The 15445-nt window shown below is 57.3% G+C and overlaps 1 protein-coding gene across 2 annotated transcripts in view; it reads left to right on the top strand.

The window, feature by feature from the left end:
• Window positions 1–1961: 1961 nt before the first annotated feature.
• tbkbp1 (TBK1 binding protein 1) overlaps window positions 1962–15445 on the top strand; it is a 44114-nt gene continuing 30630 nt past the window's right edge. The window contains exons 1-4 of one of the 2 annotated variants that reach the window (XM_042343346.1): window positions 1962–2049; window positions 10680–10924; window positions 13310–13429; window positions 14830–14934. In XM_042343346.1, the coding sequence (XP_042199280.1) occupies window positions 10700–10924; window positions 13310–13429; window positions 14830–14934 (450 nt within the window). In that variant the 5' untranslated portion in view covers window positions 1962–2049; window positions 10680–10699. Of the gene's footprint in view, window positions 2050–4819; window positions 4914–10679; window positions 10925–13309; window positions 13430–14829; window positions 14935–15445 lie in introns of those variants that run through there. The other variant, XM_042343347.1, reaches the window with a different exon arrangement.

Below are 15445 nucleotides of genomic sequence, written 5' to 3'. Positions count from 1 at the left end.
AGGGGAGCATATAGATGTTGAAGAGGAGGGGACCAAGGACAGATCCCTGAGGAACACCGCACAAGACAGTGCAGGTAACTAGGGGAGAAGCAATGTGAGGAGATGAAGTGCAGGTGGTGTGAAATGTACGATCTGAACCAATCAATCACAGCGCCGTGGAGGTTGAAGTGAGAGGAGAGATGGTGGATGAGGATAGAGTGGTCGACGGTGTTGAAGGCAGCAGAGAGGTCGAGGAGGACGAGGAGGCAGAGGGAACCCCGGTCGCAGATGGACAGAATGTCATTTATCACTTTGACCAGGCGGTTTCTGTGCTGTGGGCGGCACGGAAACACGAATGGAGGGGTTCGTGAAGGGAGCGGCGGGAGAGGAAGGAGCGAAGTTGGGAAGCAACGACTCGTTCCAGGACCTTGGAGAGGAAAGGGACCTTGGAGATGGGGCGGTGGTCAGGGAGGAGAGAAAGGTCCAGGGAGGGTGTTTTATGGATAGGAATGATGACAGCGGTTTTTAAAGGGGTGGGAACAGTACCAGAGGACAGGGAGAGGTGTCAGTGAGTAGAGGGACAAGGAGGTGGAGCTGGGAGGTAAGGAGTGGGGGGTGAGGGCTGGGGTCCAGGGAGCAGGTTGTGGGTTTCGTACGGGTTAAGGTGGCGATGAGAGAGGAGGGGGAGACGGGTTCAAAGGTGTGGAGGGGTGGGAGGAGGAGATGGGGAGGGGGTAGTAGTTGCAGAGGCAGAGGCAGCTGCGCGGATTCCCTCGACTTTGGATTCGAGGAAGTCCAGCATCGCCTCGCAGTTGGCGTTTGAGGTGAGGATGGGTGAGGGGTGAGGGGTGAGGGGTGGGCGGAGGAGTCGGTTCCTGATGGAGAGGATCCTCGGGTTGTCCTTAGCCCCAAAGATTGTCTTGGAGCAGAACAATGATTTAGCCAACATCTGAACAGAGAGAGAGAGAGACAGGGAGAGAGTCACAGACAGACACACAGACAGACAGGGAGAGAGTCACAGACAGACACACAGAGAGACAGGGAGAGACTCACAGACAGACACACAGAGGGACAGGGAGAGAGTCACAGACAGACACACAGAGAGACAGGGAGAGAGTCACAGACAGACACACAGAGAGACAGGGAGAGACTCACAGACAGACACACAGACAGACAGGGAGAGAGTCACAGACAGACACACAGACAGACAGGGAGAGACTCACAGACAGACACACAGACAGACAGGAAGAGAGTCACAGACAGACACACAGACAGACAGGGAGAGAGTCACAGACAGACACACAGAGAGACAGGGAGAGACTCACAGACAGACACACAGACAGACAGGGAGAGACTCACAGACAGACACACAGACAGACAGGGAGAGAGTCACAGACAGACACACAGACAGACAGGGAGAGACTCACAGACAGACACACAGAGAGACAGGGAGAGACTCACAGACAGACACACAGACAGACAGGGAGAGAGTCACAGACAGACACACAGACAGACAGGGAGAGACTCACAGACAGACACACAGAGAGACAGGGAGAGACTCACAGACAGACACACAGACAGACAGGGAGAGAGTCACAGACAGACACACAGACAGACAGGGAGAGACTCACAGACAGACACACAGACAGACAGGGAGAGAGTCACAGACAGACACAGAGAGAGAGAGACAGGGAGAGAGTCACAGACAGACACACAGAGAGAGACAGACAAAGAGAGACAGTGAGAGAGAGAGACAGAGACACAGACAGACACAGAGAGAGAGAGAGACAGTGAGAGAGAGTCACAGAGAGACACACACAGAGAGACAGACAAAGAGAGACAGTGAGAGAGAGAGACAGTGAGACAGACACAGACAGACACAGACAGACAGAGGGAGAGGGTTCGGAGTGCACTGTGACAGCGGTGCGCGGTGTCCCGGGCGGTGAGTGTCGGGGCAGTGAGTGTCGCCCCCGCGCGGCCGCGGGGAGTTGGGGCTGTGGGTGAAGTTCCAGACGCTCTCAGCGGCTCTCAGCCCCACAATGGCCACCGCCGGGACCCGGGGCTCAGCCCGTGAGTGACGCCGCTCTCACACCCGCTCTCACACCCGCTCTCACACCCGCACACACTCACCCGCTCACCCGCACACACACCCGCTCACACTCACCCGCTCACCCGCACACACACAGCCGCACACCCGCTCTGGTCAGACATGACGCCCAGACAGACACACACAGACACTGACCCCCTCCTGTGTGTGGGGTTTGACCCCCTCTCCCGGTGGGGAAGCCCCGCGCCCCCCCCTCCCCCCCCCCCCCAGACCGCGGGGCTGTGCCTCAGTCCCCGATGGTTGGGGTTCACCCCCTCTCTCCCTATTGACTGATCGCCCCCCAGTCCTGGTCACCGCCGCGGCCCCTCCGACCCCTCTCTCTCCCCCCCCACTGCCCCCCCCCACCCCCCACACCCACCGCCCCCCCCACTGCCCCCCCCACACCCCCCACACCGCCCCCACTGCCCCCCACACACCCCCACACCCCCCACACCCCCACCGCCCCACCGCCCACCCCCACACACCCCCCACCGCCCCCCCCACACCCCCCCACCGCCCCCCCCACACCCCCCACCGCCCCCCCCACACCCCCCCACCGCCCCCCCCCACACCCCCCCACTGCCCCCCCCCCCACACCCCCCACACACCCCCACACCCCCCACACCCCCCCCCCACACCCCCCACACACCCCCACACACCCCCCCCACACCGCCCCCACTGCCCCCCCACACCCCCCCCCACCCCCACACCCCCCCCCCACACCGCCCCCACTGCCCCCCACTGCCCCCCCACACCCCCCCCACACCCCCACACCCCCCCCCACACCGCCCCCACTGCCCCCCACTGCCCCCCACACCCCCCCACACCGCCCCCACTGCCCCCCCACACCCCCCCACACCCCCACACCCCCCCCACACCGCCCCACTGCCCCCCACACCCCCCCCCACACCCCCACACACACCCCCCCACACCGCCCCCACTGCCCCCACTGCCCCCCCACACCCCCAACCCCAACCGCCCCCCACTGCCCCCACACCCCCCCCCACACACACACACCCACTGCCCCCCATCCCCCACAACCCCCACTGCCCCCCCACCTTCCCCCACACCACCGCCCCCCCCCACCGCCCCACTGCCCCCCACACCCCCCCCACCCCCACACCGCCCTCATCCCACACCCCCCCGCCCCCCCCCACCGCCCCCACCGCCCCACTGCCCACCCCACACCCCCCACCCCCCACCGCCCCCCCCACACCACCCCACACACCCCCACTGCCCCCCACACCCCCCACCGCCCCCCCCACACCCCCCCACACATCCCCACTGCCCACCCCCAGGGTTTACTGTCGCTTTCCATTGTTGCGGGTTGAATCGCAAAAGGGGGTGCAGGGGGGGTAGAGAGAGTGGGGGGGGAGGGTGGGGGTAGGGGGGAGAGTGGGGAGGGGGGGGAGAGCGGGGGGGGGGAGTGGGGGGGGAGTGCGCGGGGGGGGAGTGGGGGTGGGGGAGTGCGGGGGTGCGCGAGTGGGGGAGAGTGGGGGGAGTGCGGGTGTGCGGGAGTGGGGGTGGAGTGCGGGGGGAGTGGTGGAGGGGAGTGCGGGGGGGAGTGTGGGGGGGGGGCAGTGCGGGGGGGGAGTGGGGGGGGCGCAGTGCGGGGGGGAGTGGGGGGGGGGCAGTGCGGGGGGGGGCAGTGGGGGGGGAGTGGGGGGGCAGTGCGGGGGGGGAGTGGGGGGGGGCAGTGCGGGGGGGGAGAGCGGGGGGAGTGGGGGGGCAGTGCGGGGGGGAGTGGGGGCAGTGAGGTGGGGGGGGAGTGGGGGGCAGTGCGGGGGGGGAGTGGGGGGGGGCAGTGCGGGGGGGGGAGAGCGGGGGGGAGTGGGGGGGGGCAGTGCGGGGGGGGAGTGGGGGGCAGTGCGGGGGGGAGTGTGGGGGGGCAGTGCGGGGGGGGGTGGGGGGGGCAGTGCGGGGGGGGAGTGGGGGGCAGTGCGGGTGGGGAGTGGGGGGGGGGCAGTGCGGGGGGGAGTGGGGGGGCAGTGCGGGGGGGGGCTGTTATGGGGTGACCGGCGGTGCCTCTCCGGCCCTCAGGCGACGGCTCTGCAGCTCTGTGGAATGTGGAATTATCACTTTTTAAATCTGAATCTGTCGCTCATTTTATTATTATTACTATTTGTTTTTGTTTATTTACTGTTGTGTTGACCAACAAAGGAGAGCGCCCGAACGATTGGCTTCAAAGTTGTGGGACCCTCTCTGGGGGGCGGTGCGGGGGCGGTGCGGGGGGGGGGGGAAGGGAGGGGGGGGGGGGGGGGGGGGGCGGTTGCAGTAATTTCTGCCCAAGAAGCCTTCGTAACAAATGGCTCAGAAAATTCTTTGCGAAAAAGAATTCAGTTTGTGATAGTGTATTAGCCGGGACTTAGCGGTGCAACTTCAGTGTGTGGGAGAGGAGAGGAGGGGGGGAGAGGAGAGGGGAGGAGGGGGGGAGAGGAGGGGAGAGGAGGAGAGGAGGGGGAGAGAGGAGGAGAGGAGGGGAGAGGAGGAGGAGAGGAGAGGAGGGGAGGAGGGGGGGAGGGGAGGAGAGGAGGGGAGAGGAGGAGGAGAGGAGAGGAGGGGAGGAGAGGAGGGGAGAAGGGGGGGAGGGGAGGAGAGGAGAGGAGGAGGGGAGGAGAGGGGAGGAGGAGGGGGGGAGGAGGAGGGGGAGAGGGGAGGGGAGGAGAGGGCCGTACTCAGCACCAGAATCCCAACACACACATTTATAAAAGAGAGATATGATGATGTTTGTCTTTCGATGCCGTGCCCTTCGCTCACCGGACACAGTCACTACGCCTCACGGCGATGGCGCAGCTCTCCTCCTGACGCGGACGTGGCCGCAGCGATCGCCGGAGTGTAGGTTTGAGAGGTGAAATGGATGGATTTTGGGCTTCTTTCAGCGTCAGATTCTTATGTTCTGATTTCATGATTGTCGCACAAGGGGACGACGTGCGTGTGCGCGTGTGTGTGTGTGTGTGTGCGCGTGTGTGTGCGTGTGTGTGTGTGTGTGTGTGCGTGTGTGCGTGTGCGTGTGTCGGTTTGTGGTGGGTGTCAGTGTGTGTGTGAGACTGTGTACCTGTCAGTCTGTGTGTGTGTGTGTTTATCTTGTACGTGTGTGTGTGACTGTGTATATGTCAGTGTTGGCGTGTTTGTCCATGTATTTCAGTGTCTGTGTGTGTGTGTCAGTGTGTATGTGTCTGCGTGTGTGCATTTGTGTGTGTCTGTGTGTGTTAGCATGTGTGCGTTTTCATGTGTCAGTGTGTATGTGTCTGCATGTGCGTGTTTGTGTGTGTGTATTTGTATTTGTGTGTGTGTTTGTGTGTGTGTGTGTGTGTGTATTTGTGTTTGTATGTGTGTTTGTGTGTGTGAGTGTGTGTTTGTGTGAATGTAAACGATTGATAATGTAACTGAGAGCCGACGACAAGATCTAAATTTATTTAAGACTGCAGAAGGCCAGACTTGACGTTATCCCCTCCCCTCGCCTCCCCTCCCCTCCCCTCCCCTCCCCAGCTCCCCTCCCCAGCTCCCCTCCCCAGCTCCCCTCCCCTCCCCTCGCCTCCCCTCCCCTCCCCAGCTCCCCTCCCCAGCTCCCTCCCCTCCCCTCGCCTCCCCTCGCCTCCCCTCGCCTCCCCTCCCCTCGCCTCCCCTCCCCTCCCCTCGCCTCCCCTCCCCTCGCCTCCCCTCCCCAGCTCCCCTCCCCTCCCCTCGCCTCGCCTCCCCAGCTCCCCTCCCCAGCTCCCCCACCCCCTCCTTTCTCCTCCTTTCCTCTTTCCCTCTCCGATCCTGAGGTCTGTAGTAGCACATCAGCCCTTGCTGAGACCGATGCGAAAGGTGCTACACAAATGTAATGTTGCTGTTGTTGTTGTTGTTGTTGTAACCCGGGCACCATCTCGTGCCAGCCTCCTGCGAGCCTGGTATAAGCTGGTCATTGGGGCGCAGGGAGCTGGTCATTGAGGCTCCTCAGACCTGGAGGGGCACCGTGTGAGACCCAAACCGCCCCTCACTGCTACAACAGGTCGTTCATTGAAGCCACTCTTTAAATCCTCCCACCACCACCGCTGCTCCTTGATGGTTGACGTTAAAGATCCTAACGGTGACGGCCCTATTCGAAAAGAGAAGGGAGTCTGTCCCGGGGTCCAGGCCAGCAATCCCTCAAATAAAAATCGGTCACTTAAGTCCACGATTGTTTGTGGGAATTGGCTGCTGCATTTCACCCACAAAATGCAGTCGATCTCCATTTTACAATGAATAATAATAATAATAATAATAATAATAATCCTTGCATTTGATATAGCGCTTTTCACGTCGGGAGGACGTCCCAAAGCGCTTCACAGAATATACTGTAAAGTGAATTGACTGTATATTTGTGGGCGAACGCGGCAGCCAATTGCGCACAGCAATGTCCCACAAACAGTCGTAGATTGAAAATGACCAATTTATTATTGTTTTGGGTTTTTTGGAGGGATTATTATTAGGCGTGTGGAGTAAGGAAACTTGCCCAAGGTTTCGCCCTGCCTGGAATCCTTTACAGCGCATTGCGACGTCTCGGCAGCGCGAGAGTGGTCACTACCGTGTTGGTGAACGTGACAGAGAGTTTGCGGGCAGCACGTCTGAACCTGCTCCTCGCGTGTTTGGGGCTGGCAACTGCCCCTTCTGACCAGCGCTGCAAGATTCTGATCCTGTCAAGTCCTGCTGGTGTCCACTCCCCCGTCCCCGTCACTCAGCTCTCCGTCACTCCGTCACTCTCTGCTTGTCGGCCTCCGCAACGCCTCCCTCCACAGGCTGCAGATCATCCAGAACTCTCTGCAGCCCGTGTCCTCTCCCTCACCAGGCTCCGCGACCCTATCACCCCCATCCTCGCCCGACTGCACTGGCTTCCCATCACACAGAGGATACAGTTCAAGATCCTGGTCCTCACCTTCAAAGCCCTCCATGGCCTCGCTCTCCCTACCTCTGCGACCTCCTAACCCCCTACCACCCTGTTCGCTCCTTCCGCTCAGCGGACTCCGGCCTGCTTCACATCCCCCGCCTCGCTCGCCCCACTATTGGCAGGCGGGCCTTCTGCCACTCTGCCCCCACCCACTGGAGCTCCATCCCGCAGTCCCTCCATCTCGCCCCCTCCCTCGCCACCTTCAAGACCCACCTCAAGACCCTCCCTTCGACCGTGCTTTTGATCTCCCTGCTTCCCCCACCCCGAACCCCAGCTCGGGTCCGTAACTCTTGTCTGTCCAGCGCCTTGGGACGTCCTCCCAATGTGAAAGGCGCTATACAAATGCAATGTTGTTGTTGTTAAATCCCACCTGAAGACCTACCTCTTCAACCGTGTCTATGGTCATCTCCTCCTCCCGTGCTCAGTGTCCATTCCAGCCCCGTGAAGCGCTCCTGTGTGAAGGGTGCTGTGTTATTTTAATGTCCACCCCCCAGAACCTTCCTCTTATCTTCAGATCTATATTACAATTATAACATGCGAGGTGTGGCTGGGTGGGTGGGTGGGGGGAATCTGCAGCTCAGTGTTGTCACTGGGAAAGCCCTGGGCCGTGTGTGATGGAGCGTTACACGCTGCAAGGTCTGGACATGGTCAGGAGCAGCACAGGCTGAGAGGAGGATGGGAAACGGGAGAAAATAATCCGGCAGGAATCCCACAATCACGTCGTTTCAACAGGACAGAGCTCGGCTGTGACCTTCCTTCCCCCACTTCCACCCCCATCGTGGCTTAATATCCTGCCTCGGCGAAAACAGGAACGAGGTAAACAGGAGAGAGAGAGAGAGAGAGAGAGTGCGTATCCCATTTCAGAAACGGGGACATTTCCAGGTGTAGGTGACATATATAAGTGGAGCTCTTAAACTCTGGTTTAACGACTCTGAAGTGTTGGGTTCCCACCTGTGTGAGACACCCAGATCATCACCAGACGTGTGTGCTGTTCGATAAAAAGAAGGGAGTTTCTCTCTCTCTTGCTGTCCTGGCCAACAATTCCCGAGATAAAAATTGGTCACCGACTCCATGGCTGTTTGTGGGACACTGCTGTGCGCATCTCGCTGCCGTATTTCATCTACAAAATACAGTCAATCCACTTTACAGTACATCCTGTAGATTTGCACACAAAATGCACGGAGTATAATAATAATAATAATTATCCTTGCATTTGATATAGCGCTTTTCACGTCGGGAGGACGTCCCAAAGCGCTTCACAGAACACACTGTAAAGTGAATTGACTGTATATTTGTGGGCGAACGCGGCAGCCAATTGCGCACAGCAATGTCCCACAAACAGTCGTAGATTGAAAATGACCAATTTATTATTGTTTTGGTTTTGGAGGGATTATTATTAGGCTCTGTGTGGAGTAAGGAAACTTGCCCAAGGTTTCGCCCTCTGCCTGGAATTGAACTCAGGTCTCTCACTTGCAAAGCGAGTGCTCTAACCACTGAGCTACAGGACTCCACATAGTCCTGTAGAAGACTGATCTCGGCGACAGATTTCCACGCGGGTCAAACACCTGCAGACCAACAAAGGAATAAAGGAGCGAGTGAGTTTTCCAGCGATTGTTGTGACGAGCAAGACCTCGCTCACAGTCCCTACGCTGAGCTTAAGCTGGGCACGCCAGCTGCGAAACAAGCCGATATCTCCGAGCGTGCCACAGCCGGGGTTAAATATCCTGCCTCAGTGAAAACAGAGTCAAAGGGCAGATGAGGTACAGTGGCCGGTCTCCCTCTCTGGGAGGCAGTCCGAGGATGTTGCTTGTGTTTTGTGTATTCCCAACGAGGCAAGGGTCACAGACACTGCCTTGTTAATCACGCTCTGGTGCCTGTGAGCCAGTCGGGGGATGACGATAACAATCCTGACATTTGATACAGTGCTTTATCACACCGTCAAAATTTCTCAAAGCATTTAACCGGGTTTTACTGTAAAGAGCAGGGACGGCGCATTCTGTAGGCGAATGAGGCAGCCAGTTGGCACACAGCAATGTCCCACAAACAGCCATGAAGTGAATGAGCAATGTTTTTCTTATCCTGTTGATTCTCAGCCAGAACGCTCGGAGAGAGAAAACTCCCTTTGCTTTTCCTGAACGCCGTGGGATCTTTTCCGTGCATCTGAACAGGGCACAGACGGGAAGCTCGGTTTAGATGTCTCATCCGAAAGATGGTGCCTTCGACAAGGCAGTGCCCTAACCCCACGTGGAGACTTGGAACCGATGCCGTCTATGCTGACGCTCCAGTGTAGCGCTGGGGGAAGCACTGCATTATCGGAAGTGCCATGCCTCGGCTGAGATATTAAACTGATGTCAATCTGCCGTTCAGACGTACGTTAAAGATCCAACAGCACTGTTCAAAAAAGAGAATGGAGTTTCTTCCAGCGTCCTGGCCAACAATCCCCCGGACAAAATTGATCACTCGGGTCATGGCTGTTGGTGGGACATTTCTGTGTGCAAATTGGATGCCGTGTTCGCTCACAAAACGCACAGTCACCACACTTTTCTGTACATCCTGTGAAACGCTTTGTGATGTTTCAGTATGAAAGGCACTGTCTCATCTGTAAGGATTGTTATTATTATCATTGCATTGATTACGTATCTTTTATAATAGCAAAATCTCATTCTTTTCCCCTCCGGTTACTCGAGGGTGGGAGACTTTCGGGTTCAGACAAACAATGAAATTCCTGGACTTAATAATAATGATGATCCTTCCATTCGATCCTTCCATTCGATGTAGCACCTGATTACATTGTTGAGACGTCTCAAAGCCCTTAACAAGATATACCGTAAAGCCTAGTGACTGAGTATTTTGTGGGTGAAATGTGGGAGACAGTTATGCGCACAGCAATGTCCCACAAACAGCAATGGAGTGAGTGACTATGGGATCTTTGACATCCACCCGAACAGGTAGAGGGGACCTCAGTTTAATGTCTGAACTGAAGGACGACACCTCCGACAATCCTCTGAGTGCTTAGACTGTGATTCCAAATCGTGACGTGGGATCACTCCGGAGCCGAGGGCGCTATCACTGTGCCCGTCTTGACACAACTGGCAGCAGCAACAATTAACATTTACGAAGCGCCTTTCACGTCCGGAGACGCCAAGAGTCTGACAAGAGGATTACATGTTCTGAGGCGCTGTAACACAGGCCCCTGTTATTGTTGTTGGCTTCAAGCCTCACGCGTGCCACACACGTGTACAATACAAAATACAATACAAAATTACATTTGTAAAGTGCCCTTCACGTCGGACGTCCCGAGGCGCTGAACAGTCGGGGGTTAGGACCCAGGCGGGCGGGGGGTGTCGGGATCAGGGATGGTGGAGGGCAGAGAGGGTAGGAGGGTGGCTGAAGGCACGGTAGAAGAGGAGAGTCTTGAGTCGTACCTTGAAGGAGGCAAGGGAGGGCGCGCGGCAAAGGGAATGTGAGATGGAGTTCCACAGGGTGGGGGCGGAGAGACTGAAGGCCCAACCGCCGATGGTGGGGAGCCGGCCGGGCGAGGGGCATGGAGCAGGGCAGAGCCTGCTGAGTGGAAGGATCGGACAGGTTGATAAGGGGTTAGCAGGTCGGAGAGGTGAGAGCGGGGCAAGGCCACGGAGGGCCTTGAAGGTGAGGATGAGAACTTTGAACTGTACGTCAATGCTGATGTTTGTCTGGCTCTCGTAGGCAGTTGCTAACCCATCGCCATGGATTCCTTCACCTTCGAGGACGACATCAGCATTCTGACACATGAGGCGCTGCGGGACGATGGAGGCTGGGCAGACGAGCCCAACACAGAGCTGACGGGGGAGGAATATTCTGCCTCACACTTTGCTCTGGTCACCGCCTACAATGACATCAAACAGCGGCTGATAGGCATGGAGAGAGAGAACTACAGCCTCAAGAGGAAACTCCGACACTATGACCTGAAGGTAACATCTCCCGCCGCCCGTTATTTACTTTGGTTTGGTCAACTGGGCGTCTGACACATGTGGAAACCCAGCACCATGCTTCCGAGTATTTCCGTGCATTCCCACCCCATTTTAGATAATTATTTGGGGAGGACAAGTTTGCAGGGCTATGGGGAGAGCGCTGGGGAGTGGGGTGGAATTGGATAATTCTTTTCCAAGAGCGGGCACAGGCACGATGGGCCGAATGGCCTCCTTCTGTGCTGTATGATTCTATGATACACATGGGAATCCCAGAGATAGATTGGTGGAATGGAATGCACGTTCTCTCCCCGGAGGGACACATCCCGTTTACCTAATTCCGGAAACTTTTAGGCCCAGGTTGGCAAGAGCCAAAGCTTGGGGGACCCCAGAGTGTGTGTTGGGGTAACTGCTGGAGTCTAATCAGCTAAACCCGCATAGCTTGCCGTTGAGAACGCTGTCTGGCAAGCTTTCCCGCTGGTTGTCCAGCGCGGACCACCCTTGCCTGTTAGGGCTTTAGCTTTCAACAACAACAACAACAACAACAAGATTTCATTTACAGAGCGCCTTTCACGTCGGGAGGACGTCCCAAGGCGCTGGACAGTTGGGTCAGGACCCGAGCATTGGGGGGAAATGGTCAGGGTGAGGGGAGGGAAGGGAGGGAGGGAGGAGGGGGTAGAGAGTCGAGAGGGGAGCTGAAGGCACGGTCAACGAGAAAGGTCTTGAGACCGGCCTTGAAGGAGGAAAGGGAGGAAGCGGCGAAGGCACTGGGGGATGGAGTTCCAGAGCCTCGGGGCTGAGAGGCTGAAGGCTCGACCACCAATGGTAGGGCGGTTGGGGCGGGGGATGTGGAGCAGACCGGAGTCAGAGGAACGGAGGGTATGGGCAGGTAAGTATTTCAGGGTTAATAGAGGATTCCCTGCCCCCAGTGACTGGTCTGTCCTTCCAGGTCCTGCCGATGAGCCAGGCTGGCCTCCCACAGGGCGGGGGATAGATTATCTCCCTCTTTCTTTCTCCCTTTCTTCCCCTTCTTCCCCCCCTCTCTCTCTCCCTCTTTTTTCTTTCTTCCCCTGCATCTCTCTCTTCCTCCCACTCCCTGTATTTTCCCTCTCTCCCCCTCTCTTTTTCTCACTCCTTTTCTCCCGATGGCATAGCCAACAACGGCCCAGATGACAGGGGGTGTTCACTTCGTAGCTGTTTGTCGGACTTTCACACGTTTGAACACAAAATACACAGCGACCACTCTTTAAAGATGTTTGAGGCGTCCTCCTGACGTGAATTATATTGTAGTAATTAAAGACGGTGGGTTTCCAACCAGAGACTAATCTACAGAGGGAGGATTGGCAGCAGTGTGGGTGGAAAAGCTGATAAGTGGGACTGAAAGGGGCACTCTTTTGAAGAGCCAAACCATGGGCCGAATATAATAATAATGGTTGCATTTGACATAGCGCCTTATCACGGCCCAAAGCACTTCACAGAATATACCGTAAAGTGGATTTTGTTGGTGAAATGTGGCAGCCAATTGCGCACATTTCACCAACAAAACAGTTGCGGATTGAATGACCAAATTATTATTTCAGTTTTTTTAAGGGAATATTCCCCCCAGATTATTACCCCCACAAGCCGCAGGACGCAGGTTCGATTCCCATAATAATAATAATAATAATGTGGTCACTCGATCCAGGACTGTTTGTGGGACACTGCTGTGCGTAATTGGCTGCCGGGTTTCGCCCACAAAATATACAGTTAATTCACTTTACAGTCTATTCTGTGAAGCGTGTTGAGACGTCTCGGAAGATGTGACAATGCACGGATTATAATAATCATTGCCGATTGAAAGCTGGGAGCGTGTTGTCTCCTTAAGAAAATGTCCTTTTTGATATATATTTACATATTTGTATAATAATCAGTGTATGCAGTAAACTCCCCGTGTCTCCAGTCCCATCTGAATGACAGACCCGCAGGAGCGTGTGGTTTCTGAGTGTGAATCTAGCGGCTGCCAGTGAATGGGTCAGTGTGTGAGTGTGAAATGAGGTCAGTGTGCGCGCTTTCAGTCCTGGGAGGCATGAGGGAGGCCTGATGTGTGTGAAGCCAGTGATCTACATATAGTATCTCTCTCTCTCTCTCTCGTTCTCTATCCAGGCTATTGGGGGAGTGTAGAGGAACTCGCTCCCAATTGTGTGCACGAGAGATATTAAAGCAGTTTCTATACACGTCACTTTTTTGGTGGGAGGGGATGGGGGTCGATGGGGGTGTGTGTGTGTGTGTGTCATGTATATGGGGGTGGGAGGTGGAGGTGAAGGCTGGGGATTTAAAGAGGGGATTGGATAAATATGTGAAACGGAGGACTATCAGGACGGACTCTGACGCCTGCTCGTGTCTGGACAGTTTTCTCTGTCGAACGATTTTGGGGAGGAGCAGCCCCTGTCCCCGAGGCAGCTGGACATCCTGGTGCTGAGGACAGAGAACGCACACCTGCGGGAACAGCTGGACGAGCTCCACAACCAGGTGGGGAGACGTCACCCTACGGCCCAACCCCTCCCCCCCCCACCCGCCCTCCGCCTCTTTGACCCCTGTCCCCCCCCCCTTTCCCCCTGCCCCCGACTTCCGACCCCGACAGTCGCCCGAGTGCTGTTAACGGTTTGCGGCACTTTATTATAACACAGCGGCCGGCAAGACCCTGCACCCCCTCCCAGCCTGGAGGCCGGGGGTTCGGGCTCCAGGTCGGGGTCTTTGAGCTCGCAGTCTGGACTTGACGCTCCAGCGTCCAGCGCTGTCGGGGGCGCCGTGTTTTGGACAGAGAGCTCCCGTCCCTCTGCCTCTTCCGATCGATTAAAGATCTTGCGATGCTATTGGGGGGGGAAAAAAAAAGGCGAGGGGTTTGTCTCTCTCCCTGCGTCCCGGCCCCCAAAACCCCCGGATGCAATTAGGCGTTCATTTCATGGCTGTTTGCGGGATGTTGCTGCGCGCGAATCGGCTGCCGCTTTGCCCCCAAAACGCACAGCAAAATCCTGGGGCTTTGAGACGCACCAGTGACGTGATGGGGCTAATAGAAATGTCCAGAGGCTTTAATTCAAAGCTCTTTCCCCTCTCCGCCTGGCTGTCATTTCAGTGATGTAAACGCTCTTGCCTTCATTAATTAAACGTCCCTTACAGATTCCTGAGAGTCCTCGCTCAGTCGCTCGCTCTCTGACTCGCTCTTCGGCTCACTCTCTCGCTCGCTCTCTCGCTCGCGCTCTCGCTCTCGCTCTCTCTCTCTCTCTCTCGCTCTCTCGCTCTCACTCTGCCTCGTTCTCTCACTCTCTGCCTTGCTGTCTCGCTCGCTCGCTCAGTCATTTTCTTCGCTCTTGCTTTCTCTCTCTCCTGCTCTCTGGCTCACTCTGTTGCTCACTCTCTGGTTCGCTCTCTCACTCATGCTCTCTCTGGGGAAGGGACGTGGAGGAGCGGGGTGGGGGCTTGGGTGGAAGGGGGGGCACGGGGGAGGGGCCATGGGGTGAGGAGGGGTCGTAGGGGAGGGGGCGTGGGGAGATGGGAGTGGGGGAGTGGGTTGTGGGGGAGGCGGTGCGGGGGAGGGAGGTGTTTGATGGCGGGAGGGGGTGCCGTGCGGGAGTAGGGGAGGGGGTCATGGGGGAGGCGGCTGTGGGGGAGGCGGTGCTGGGGAGGGGTCATATGGGAGGGGAGGGGTCATGGTGGAGTGGGGTGGTTGAGGAGGTGTTCGGGGGGGGGCGGGGGCTGCCGTGGGGGAGGGAGTCATGGGGGAGAGTGTGGATGGGAGGAGTTGTGTTGGAGGGGGGGGAAGCCTTGTGGAAGTGGCGAGTGGGGGAGAGGGTGGAGGGGCCCAAGGGGGGAGGGGGCAATGTGGGGGAGGGGGCCTACAAATGTTGCTTTCCATTGAATTCTCTCTGCAGTTGGAAGACAGCAAAGAGCGCGAGGATCATCTGGACAAAGTGATTCAAGCCTACGAGAAGATCTGCTTCGAGAAAGAGGATTTACATCAACAGTTGGAGGAGATGGTGAGGCCGGGAGCCCCGAGAGCCCAATTCCTGGAGCCGTGGTCAGACCCCACCTGGAAAACCGCCTTCGGTTTCGGGGCACCACACCTCAGGACGGGGGGATATATCGGCTCTGGAGGGGGCGCAGCGCAGATTCACCAGAATGATACCAGGCCTTAAAGGGTGAAACCACGAGGCCACGTTGCAGAAACTTGGTCCTTTTTCCCTGGAGTTCAGAAGGTTGAGCGATGATCTGATTCAGGTGCTCGACATGAGAAAGGGATTTGACAGGACAGAGCCCGAGAAACCCTTTCCTCTGGTGCGGGAATCCAGAACGAGGGAACATCAGCTTAAAATTAGAGCCGAACGGTTCAGGGGTGGAATCGGGAAGCGCTGTCTTCATACAAAGAGGAGTGGAAATCTGGAATTCTCGCCACCAAAAGGCGGTGGAGGCTGAGTCCAGTCACGTTTTGAAGCCTGAGGTGGTGGATAGATGTTTGTTAGGTCAGGGTTTCAAGGGAGAGGCGGGTAA

The sequence above is a fragment of the Callorhinchus milii genome, unplaced genomic scaffold, assembly GCF_018977255.1.
Source record: "Callorhinchus milii isolate IMCB2004 unplaced genomic scaffold, IMCB_Cmil_1.0 Scaffold23, whole genome shotgun sequence".
In the NCBI taxonomy this organism is placed as follows: domain Eukaryota; kingdom Metazoa; phylum Chordata; class Chondrichthyes; order Chimaeriformes; family Callorhinchidae; genus Callorhinchus; species Callorhinchus milii.
Note: the sequence above shows the minus strand (reverse complement) of the source record. Positions and strands in the feature narration are given on the sequence as shown.